Source organism: Typha latifolia, chromosome 3 (assembly GCF_019914945.1).
Source record: "Typha latifolia isolate L0001 chromosome 3, TyphaL0001v2, whole genome shotgun sequence".
Lineage (NCBI taxonomy): Eukaryota > Viridiplantae > Streptophyta > Magnoliopsida > Poales > Typhaceae > Typha > Typha latifolia.
In genome coordinates, this window is record NC_133088.1 from 173,829 (window position 1) to 184,547 (window position 10,719).

At 35.5% G+C, this 10,719-nt stretch overlaps 2 protein-coding genes across 2 annotated transcripts; one reads left to right on the plus strand and one right to left on the minus strand.

Annotated features, from left to right (window-relative positions):
- Positions 1–1,263: 1,263 nt before the first annotated feature.
- On the minus strand, positions 1,264–4,299 carry LOC140783368 (uncharacterized). The gene is made up of 4 exons (XM_073130238.1): positions 4,150–4,299; positions 3,988–4,042; positions 1,687–1,844; positions 1,264–1,583 (listed from the first exon to the last, which is right to left on the minus strand). Exons 1-3 carry the CDS (start codon positions 4,232–4,234, stop codon positions 1,688–1,690), a joined length of 297 nt encoding a protein of 98 aa, XP_072986339.1. The 5' UTR covers positions 4,235–4,299; the 3' UTR covers positions 1,264–1,583; position 1,687.
- A 1,556-nt stretch (positions 4,300–5,855) lies between these two features.
- On the plus strand, positions 5,856–10,367 carry LOC140783200 (myosin-1-like). The gene is made up of 6 exons (XM_073129981.1): positions 5,856–6,675; positions 7,058–7,187; positions 7,737–7,883; positions 7,960–8,072; positions 8,721–9,263; positions 9,561–10,367. Exons 1-6 carry the CDS (start codon positions 6,259–6,261, stop codon positions 10,017–10,019), a joined length of 1,809 nt encoding a protein of 602 aa, XP_072986082.1. The 5' UTR covers positions 5,856–6,258; the 3' UTR covers positions 10,020–10,367.
- Positions 10,368–10,719: the final 352 nt, after the last annotated feature.

Genomic DNA, 10,719 nt, shown 5'->3' on the forward strand with positions numbered 1-10,719 from the left:
AAAGATTAAACAGTTCCTAGCTGAGTGGGCCCAGAAAAAAGAAAAGAATTTCTATGCAACAGGAGGTAGAAGATATGGAGATATGCTGAGGTCGACCGTGACGTATAAAAAGGATCAAAACAGCCATTATGTCCTCCTCGAGGTGTCCCACTACTCTTGATTGGATCGTTATCTTATTCATCCAGTACAAACGGATCTAACAAAGGTCGCAGAACGCCTGCAGCATAAACTCACATTAAAGTGATCGAGCAATTTACTATTTGTAAATTAAAGCTTGAAAAAAGAAAAAGTAAAGGGAGTTAACTTCGCCTAGATATTTCTAATCGGACGGACTGGGCCGGATTCGGGCCGGGCTAAAATAGTCTAGCCCATTATTAATCAATCACTCCGTCCAACCCATATTTTAGCTATTTTTAGAATTTTTTTAACTATTAGCTTATTTTTAAAAAAAATATTTATAGTCTTCCATTTAAAAAATAATTAAAAATATATTAAAATTTTTTAAATGTGTGCTTAAAATAATGCAAAACTGTACAAAAATTTTACTGCAGCAATGGTAGATTACTGTAGCATACACCCTGAATTGTCCTTTTCCCATCCTTTTAAAAAAAAACATGGAGTTTTTTGATGAGACTAGACTTTTTGTTTGTATCAAAATAAATTATTATTTAAATTTATTAACAAATAATTGTTGAAAGATTAAAATAATAAAAAATTATATACATAAAATGTTGATGAGTTCAATATTTTAGAACCAGATAAAAAAAAACTAAATTAATATTTTTATTTAAAAAAATATTAATTAATTTAACGTTTTTATTAAAACTACAATAAATCAGCCTTATTTGATAATAAATTTGAGGAGGAATATATTTTAATAAAAGTTAAAAAAGACTAGTCGGTAGAAAACTTGAAAACAAAGGGGGTTATTCTTACGTTAATCCAAAAGAAATTCAGGGCCCAGGAGAATCAACCATCATATGTTGGGCTGGTCTTTCTTTTTGGCAAAACTGCCGTGTTTTAGACAACATTGAAACCATCACCTGTGTGACCAAACAGTTGGGCTAGTTTTGGACTCAGATATCTTCTACAAGAATCGATCAGTTAAAAAATAAATAGATAATTTTTATTTATTTTTTAATATAAAAAAACAGCAACACAAGGCAGGTGCAGCAATCAGAAACTCTGAAGACAGATTCTCTTGACGGACCAGCTCAGGAGCTCAAGTCATAATTAGCCTGATCTAATGTAGGAGACAAATAATGACAAGAATGAAGGGTTCTGTAATGTTAACTAATCCATGCAAGTGAGTACATATCCATCTGTAGTGCACTTTCAAATTAATAACAAATTACAAGTTAATAACAAATAGTTAATCTCCTAATGGCTACATCTCACTCAATTAAAGCATCTCAACAAAATAAGAGAGCCAAGTAACATCGTTGGCCATAAACGACTCCTTTCTATTAGCATTTCTTTTCTATTAGCACTTCCTTGGTCAGATGGCTAATCCAGAGTCATCTGGGTGTCTTAACACTCTTAACTACCAATCCAATAACTGGACCAGAGAAAAACAAGTCAACCTGACAATGGGTTCAAAGCAGACCATTATTTATAGCATATGCAAGAGAAAGCCACATTGTTCATCTAGTGAAGGTAGTCAGACAGAGGTAAAGATATGCTCACCTCAATCATACAAGGACTTGGCTGACTGAACTCTGACGATCTTGTTTTTAGATTTTGAGATCTTCACCTCGGACTTTTCACTGATGGAGATAGCTCTGGCAACAGCCTTTTGCTTTCTGATGTTTTTTGATCTTTTTGCTGGTGCCTTCTTGATTTTTCTGGTTCCAAGAATTAGAATAGTCACCACAATTAGAAAGAAAGGGGGATAAACACTTTTATTACTTTAATTAATGAGGTGGAATCTTACAATGCATTTTTTGAACACTTATCCAAAGAAAGCTGAATGAAAAGAAATTACATTTTACTCCTTTGCGGTTAGGCCTAAATTCACTTCACCCCTCTATAGTTTTATTTGTGCTACTTTATTGGTTTACCCCCTTATGGTTATATTCAAATTGAAACCAATATTTTTTCATCATATTTGACCAATCTACGAATCGAATTTAAAGATATTCATTAAAGATAAAATTATAGATAATTAAATAAGCTTTCCAACGCATCTAAAATAATACCGATCAAATTTCAAATAACAAAAATACAATAAAAACATGTGTTCAATATATTAATCATATTGTTGTCATTTAAAATCCGATTAGTATTATTTTAGGTGTATTGAAAAATTTATCTAATTATCTATGACTTTATCTCTAACTAGTATCTTCAATTTCGACTAATAAATTGGTTGAGTAAAAATAACATTTTCAGTTTAAATATAACCATAAAGGGGTGAAGTGATAATGTAAAATTATAGAAGGGTGAAGTGAATTTAGGCCTAACCATAAATGGTAATTTTCCCCCCATATACAAAAGAAAAAAATTTATTAGTTAATAAATATACCATCAAATGGGCCAGCTGACAAATCAAAAGGAAAAACTATATTATTGCTTGCAAAACTAATTTGCAGCATTAATGACAGTAACAAGATATATTATCATTAGGCTTTACTAAATATATATATTACAACTTACAACTATTTCTTACTAATAAAAGAAACAAAATAAATTGTTGTGGAATCAATGTGGTCCTTGTAAATATAATATAGAGATATATAGACAGGCAAAACTAAGTTAACAGCAGAAATGATAGTATACCATAGAGATATAATGAACGGAAAAACATTTCTTTGCAAAACTAATTTTCAGCAGAAATGATAGTAACAAGATATATATCATTAGGCTTAAGCTTTACTAAATATGTATTAAGTTACATCTATTTCTTACTAATAAAAGAAACAAAATATACTGTTATGGAATCACTGTCGTCCTTGTAAATATACCATAGAGATATATAGACAGGCCATTTTGTCAGGACTGTTAGGAAACAAACTGTATTATTGCTTCCTCTTAATTTTATGAATCCTAGGATTTTTGTAATATAAGAAAGGACATATTGATGTAGCTCAAATAAATAATTGACAGACGAGTTTACCAGAGAGAGAGGAGGGGCAGGGCAACTACCAAGTCTTTGGCTAGCATCAGATGACTAACTCTTAATTTGAGTCATGTTTAGTTAGGTTCAAGTCTATTTGTTAATCTTTTTAATCTTCACTATGTATTTCATGCATTTCTGAAACATTAAAAGGTAAGATCTCTTTTGAACCATTGAATTGAAACTTGAGTTTCTTAAAGAGCTCCAGTCCAGCCCTTACTAAATAATTGATGGAGATCTCTCCTAACTACTGACTACCGTATGATTTATCATTTCAAGAATTGAAGAACTACAGAAGATCTCTTCTCCTTCCCTTCCTATGCTATTGTATAGATTGATTGGGGCTTAAGACAAATGCACAGTATCGCCATAAATCAAAACTTAAAATGTGTTTTAAAATAAAAGATTGACAGAAAATTTGGTTTCACATCATTTGTGCGGCTCTGAAATCTAGAAAACCCCTCTCATGAAATCTGATTCTAAAAAAATTGTATTCCTTTTGAACCTCAGATTTGAACCTATACCTACCGAAGCTTGCTATAAACCATCTTCCATGCTTCCCATACAGTAAGGTCATTAATCACAAACCCATAACTCACTTTCATGCTTTTTAAGGCCGATATCAAGATATAATAAACATATCGAATTCCAACACGATCGACGATATGAACTTTAGTCCAACAAAAGCTAAATGTTGCTTTACTAAACTCAAGCTTTGATGTTCAAAAAGGATATAAGAATTCAGATGATGGATTACCAATTTCCAGTGATCACAGTAAATTAGTCCACTTAAACTATGAATTTTCTAAAGCCCACAAACTTAAGTGAATCACAAACAAAATATGGAGAAAAGAGCTTTTAAAATAAGGCACCTGTTGACATGATTGAGTGCCGAGTTCGTCGATTTATCTTCCAATATCTCCATTGCTGCAGCAGCAAAATCCAGAAAAAAAAAAAACAAAGATTACACCCATCTAAAATAAAATAAAAAACGAAAAGAAAAGACAGTAAAAGAGTATCTAATAGATTCATACGTTGGGGAGAATCAACCGATACGCCCTCGGAGATGTCCATGGAGACGGCTCCGTTATTCCTCTTCTTGTTCCTGTTCTTCGCCATGGCTAAGCTTAGGGTTACCCTTTTCGCAGCGAGAGAAAAGAGAGAAATATTATATAGCTTCGTGATGCCACTTTTGAGGGGCTGCTGGGCCTCAATTAATAGCCCAATAAGTTGGTACCTTGTGATAGTAGATCCATTAACCCGCTAAGCGTTCTGCATCCGACCCAACTTATCTGGTTCTGAATTCTGATTCGTTACCCGAATTGGATCCTGGTGACGGACCCGAAATTGGATCCAACCAAAGATGACATACTGACATGACCCTTTTAACCAGAACCTGAACAGAAACAACAGTTTGCTTTCCACTTAATATATATAAATTAGGTATAAGCCTTTACTATCTATGCATAAGATGAAGGTAGAAATAATTGGAGCCTCATAAGCTAGCTAAGTAATGTGCTGGATAAGGAGTTTTTTTTTTTTTAAATCTTTTCTTGATAAAAGATAAAAATCCTATTTCGTTGAGCTATTAAGCAGAAACTTCAATTACAATTAGAACATAAAAACTTTTATTAGGTTCATAGTCCAAAAATAATTCCTGCATATTCCCTTATCAGTGTAGACCATCACAGCTATTAGCAAAAGGAACAACAAAATTAGGGGATACCACCAAACCAAAAAAAAAAACCATCAAAGTTTGTCCACCTTCATCCATCACGCAGTATCATAATAAAGCAACTTAACCAACATCAAGTTAAAGTCCAAGTGAAAAACTAAACAAGTATCCAGCGTAAAAAGATGCTTCCAAATTAATCTAGAATCTCTACGTCCCCTTATTGAACCATCTTCTTTGATTTCTTTGACCATCTGAAGCTCAAAAACTGAGCATATAAGCATACCAACTCAGCAGTCATCAGGATTGCTTCTACGTTAATTCTCTCTCGCTTGCAACTTACAAGTAAAGGCACCTCTAGTCTAGATGCCTTTTTGGATCCGCACTCAGTACTCACCAAACTATTACGTGAATAATAATACTGCATCATACCTGGGATAATTTCTTCTTAATGATGGCACTTTAGACTTGTATTACTGGAAAGGAAGTTTTTGGTATGAATGGCCATGGATTAAGTCCCTTCCTTTAATCATTATTGCATTTGATTAAGTAAATGGAGTATTTGGAAATCTGCCAGATGAACTCTGAAGGCTGTATCCTGTTCTGCTTATGACATCTGATCAGGAGATCATCTCCTGCCGCTCCCATCCAACGAATGGCTCACACTGCTCAACTGAATATACAAAGTACCACAAAGTTTCAAGAAATTAACAAAAACACCCTATTTACGCAGTACGCCTGACGTCGGTTTCAATGGAAGACGTAATTTTTGCATTCTCCAGGGCTTTTATGAAAATATATATATATATATATATATAAATAAAGTTTGAGAAGAATTTTATTTTAAAAAAAAAAAAAAAAGAAACCGCAGGAAATGGGGCCGTTGAGGAGATTTGAATTCCCTGCCAAGCAAGCCTAGTTTTTCTTCGAAGGGAGCGGTTTTAGTCCCCACAACTCCAACGGGCAAAAAGTTTTGTTGGGATTTGTTTTTATTCATCTCTTCTGTAACAGACCCACCTCCACTCACCTTCAGCTCTACATATTTGAGGCATCTCCCTGCCAACTTTTGTAAAGCTCGCAGCTTTTTAGCCACCTTGCGTGTTGTTCCCAGCCCTTAGCTAGAGGTTTCGAACTTGAAAATTTCAGAATTAGTGGTTTTCGAGTTTGAAATCGATTCGGATTGCTGATTTTCTTGTTCACCAGTGATTTTACTGTGGCTAGTTTTTAGATTACCCATTCGAAAGTGCAGGAAGTCTGCAACTCTGAGCTCGGGGCGGTAGAAAATTGAGGAAAAAATTAATCTTTTTCGTTTCTAGTTTAAAAATTTGTGATTTTGAATCGTTGGTTTTGCGAGTTGGGGTGAGATCTGTCTATCTGAGGCAGTTTTTGAGAAAATTGAGGAAAGATTTGAGTTTTTGGTTTTCGGTGGATAATTTGTTTTGCCGTTTGGGGAAGTTTCACAGTTTGAGTCATGTCGTCGGCTGCCACCATGTCTCCTATGATGGTCAGGAGCTCCATGGAGTTAATGCTGGATGCAATAAGGCAGAGGGATGAGAAGCCAAAGGACCTGCCACCGGCATTGCCGGCTCGGCCCACCTCGAGAGGGCGCTTGCCCACCTCAAGAAGATCGTTGCTTGGTCCCGGTACTAGGTTTGAAACCAACGCACCCAAAAGCTTGTTGATGGAAAACAAGGCAGTGGTGCTCGAAAGCCGGATTCTTGGAAGCATGAGTATGGCTAAGGTTGAACAGCAACCAGATGAACACCCTTATCCTAAGATACCAGAATTAGAGAGCTTCGAGGGAATAGTGGAAGAAGCTACCAGTATGGAAATTTTACTTGATGAGAAGTTGGAGTGGTTTGACACCAAAGATCATGCCCGAGAGAAGGTAACTGATTTGGTCTACTTCTTTCAATAGTATCTGTTTCCTAGTAGTCCACACTTTTATTCAAAGTGTAAACAAGACCTCTATTCCATCTTTTCAGTTTCCATCATTATCGCCGAGGTTTTGATGTTTGCAATCTGTACAATTTTACAATTTTATATCTCAAATTCAGTCTCTGAGAGCATAATTGCTGTAGTTTCTGTCCTTGATTAACGAAATCCAGCATCAATCTTTCTGTGATGTCTCCTAACCCTTCTGACAATGAATAATATAGGAACTCTGCTCTGCTTAATTTGATCTTGGTCGGATATTAGCTTACCTCATATTTATAGCTGGATTATTTTCTTTCTGGTTATCTTTTGCTTGCTTCTTTATGGTTTTACAGGTTACTGCATCTGAAGATGCCAGAAGTCGAACATTTCAAGAGATTATTCGGATTCAGAAGTACTTTCGTGGTTTCCATGCCCGTCGCGGTTATCATGAACTCCTGAAAGGAGCAACTACCTTGCAGTCATGTAATGCTTGGTCCCATGCTTAGTTAATCCTTTCTAATATATCTCAAATAAAAATTTGGTTGTGGTATCTACGATAGCCATATTCATGACTTCATCTTTCCTTCTTAGTTTAAAATGATTGATGGATGCTATCTTCTCAGTAAGCCGGACTACCTACTTCTTTCTCAATTTCCTGAGGTTTTGTTTGGTACTAACCCTCCCCAAGAGTTCTTCTTTTCTGGAAAATTATTACTTACATATGGTTTACTTGAAAACTAGTGCGACCAAATTTCTTTTTTCTTTTTTAATTTAGTAAAAGTTTTCTCAGAAAAATCTTCAGAAGCTTATCGTCCCTTCTTTCTCTCCCATTTTCTGTCCAAGAAATTGGTTCCCTCTCAACAAGAAATAAAAGATCACTTCTTGTGAAAGGACCACAAAATAATTAGCTTATCAGTATTTCCATTAAAAAAAGTACCTTTGATTTTGTTTCCTTCTCTATAGTAAACATCTTTGATTTATGCATAGAAGTTTGGCCTAATCTTGCCATGTTTGGCAATGTGATCCGTGCAGTTGTAAGAGGTGAAAGAGCAAGGCTCAAGTTTGAATGTCAGATGAAGAGATGGAGAGCAGCTGTTCTCATACAAAAACATGCGAGGCTGTGGATTGCTAGGGAAGTATCTGATAACCAGCGGAAGGATATCATCCTTCTGCAGTCTGGTAATGCATCCATTGCTTGCAAATAGTTTGTGGGTTGTAGAATTGCATTTTCTTCTCCTAACTCATCCTTCTACAGTAATTCGTGGGTGCTTGGTGAGGAATCAATTTGTGCCTCCAAAGTATCATGAGACATCAAAGCTCACTGACATGAAAATATACCCGGATCCAGGCAGTAATAATTCAATCAAGGTACTTCATATAAGAAGTTTGAATATCAGGAAGAAGGTTCTATCTTCTTACTTTTGTAGTCTTTGGAGTTATAGGAATTTTTGTGAAATTAGTGGAGCTGTGTTCACTGGCAGATTCATGAAATCTAGATACTGAATTTGTCACGAGGCATGCAATTTAGTCTATGATCACTACGTTGAGTATTGTGCAACTTTCTTAGTCATTGTAAATCCCAATTCTTCTCTTCATTACCAATTTTTTTAATTCCAAGGGTGAATCTTAATGGGCATGTAAACTAATAATTTGTACACGAGTATATGCAAAAGGAAGAGGGCTGCAGAAGTACTAGTTACGAGTAAAAGTTCAGTTACAATAAGATTTTACTGTCAAAAATGGAATGCAGTGGCTATTCAAGTTGTAACTCACTCCTTCAAGCACATGATATTATAGAACCTGATATCATGTACCACAAAATTCTGGATTCTAGAATACCAATGGTCTATCTCACTGTATTTTCCTATTTATTTCTCAGTCAATAGGTTGTAGTTGCTAACGAAATCATTTCACTTATGAATTAATTGACTGTGTGTCTTTTCATTTGAAAGCTTAAAGATCCCTTCGAAATTTAGTCACTTTAAATAATGGGTGAGTTTTTAAATTTGATGACAGGAAACTAACAAGGATAATGATGAAGTGTGCTCTTCAGTTCTGGCTCAACTTCAGATGCAGGTTTTAAAAGCAGAAGTAGCACTGCAACAGAAGGAAGATGAAAATGCTGTCCTACAACAGCAACTTCAACAATATAAGCAAATATGTTCAGAATATGAGGTAAAAATGAAGCCCATGGAAGAAGCAGAAGTAGCTCTGCAACAGAAGGAAGATGAGAATGCTATCCTACAACAGCAACTTCAACAATATAAGCAAAAATGTTCAGAATACGAGGTAAAAATGAAGCCCATGGAAGAAGCAGAAGTAGCACTGCAACAGAAGGAAGACGAGAATGCTATCCTACAACAGCAACTTCAGCAATATAAGCAAAAATGTTCAGAATACGAGATAAAAATGAAGCCCATGGAAGCATTGCAGAAGAAGGAAGAGGAGAATGCTATCTTACAAGAGCAACTTCAACAACATAAGCAGATATGGTTAGACTACGAGGCAAAGATGAAGTCTATGGAAGAGACATGGCAGAAACAGCTAACAGCGTTACAGGTAAAATTATTTACAATGATTTTTCTTTCTAATTTTTTTAGCACTCTTTTTGTTATATTATATTATTTACTATGAATGTCCGTTGTTATTTTTGCCTGAGAAGCCTGAAAAATTGTTTGCAATAACAGTGATTGATGATCTGTTTACTTGTTTTGCAGAAATAATCATTCCTCCGATATCATATTTTTGTTTTCCTCTTTACTCATTTTATTTGCAACTCTTTTGTATAATATTCTGCTTTGTCCAGCAGCAAAGTCATGAATATCTTATTTTTACAATTTTGAATACTCTCCTCAGGTGAGCCTTGCTGCAGCTAAAAGGACTCTATCTTCTGATGATTGGGTCAGCCAAAGAGGAATTTCTCGAATTCATCACAACTATGACTCTGATGATACATTTTCCACTGAGACACGCACATCTGAAGACACACCAGCCAAACAAAACCATATTTCTGATGCTGGAATAGTAAGTGCTACTGATGGGAAACATAATGCAGTTGGCTTCCTCGTAAAGGAGTTTGAGCAGAGGAGCCAGGTCTTTGAGGATTGTGCTGGATTCCTTATTGCTGTTAAGTCGGGGCAGTCTGCTTCAAAAATAAAGCCAGACGAAGAGTTTCAGAAACTGAAAGCACGATTTTCTGCATGGAAGAAGGATTACAAAGTTCGATTGAGGGAGACAAAGACTGCACTTCAGAAGCTTGCAAGTCCCGAAGAGAAACCACGCAAAAGATGGTGGTCTAGGAGGAGTACGAAATGAAAGAATGGTTTGCTGAATAGAACTATTTTCCCATGACTTTTTGAAGAATGGCTGTTTCTTCATTACTACCACGAGATCTGTGATTTACCAAATCATGATCTAGGATGATACTTCCAGCAGAAATCTGGAGGGGCATCCTGATATATATATCTGGAGTGAACATATGTGTGCCTTACCCAGTAATTCAAGTGTGAGAGAGCGAAAAATGTTAATATATGCTATGGTTCTTAATGTCATTCTGAATTGTATATTCTAGCACTTTGATCATGGAAAGTTTTATTGGTCATTCGTGGAAATTACCACACTGTAACATGTACAAATTGCAAGTCAATTGAAGTTATTTTTTTATTTTTTTTTCTTCATGTCTTCCTGGGAGAGATTTATTGATTTGCTTTGAATCAATTGGGAGGGAGATATGGTTTGTTTTATTCCTCATACCTTGTAACTGTAATCTTCCAGGCATGGATTTCGTCTGGCATGAAAAAGCTGAAAAGCTCATTAGTATACACAATTTAATTGTTGTAATTGAGAGTAGATGACTTTCGGCTGTGAATCATGTATCCCAGTGAGAAGCTAAATGATCCAAATTTAGTACACAAGCTCAATCTCAAATGGGGTAGTTATCACCAAGCAATTTGCATGGTTCTCCTACTATTATTTAGTCTGCATCAGGAAGGCGCTGGAAGCCCTGGGACAAGTC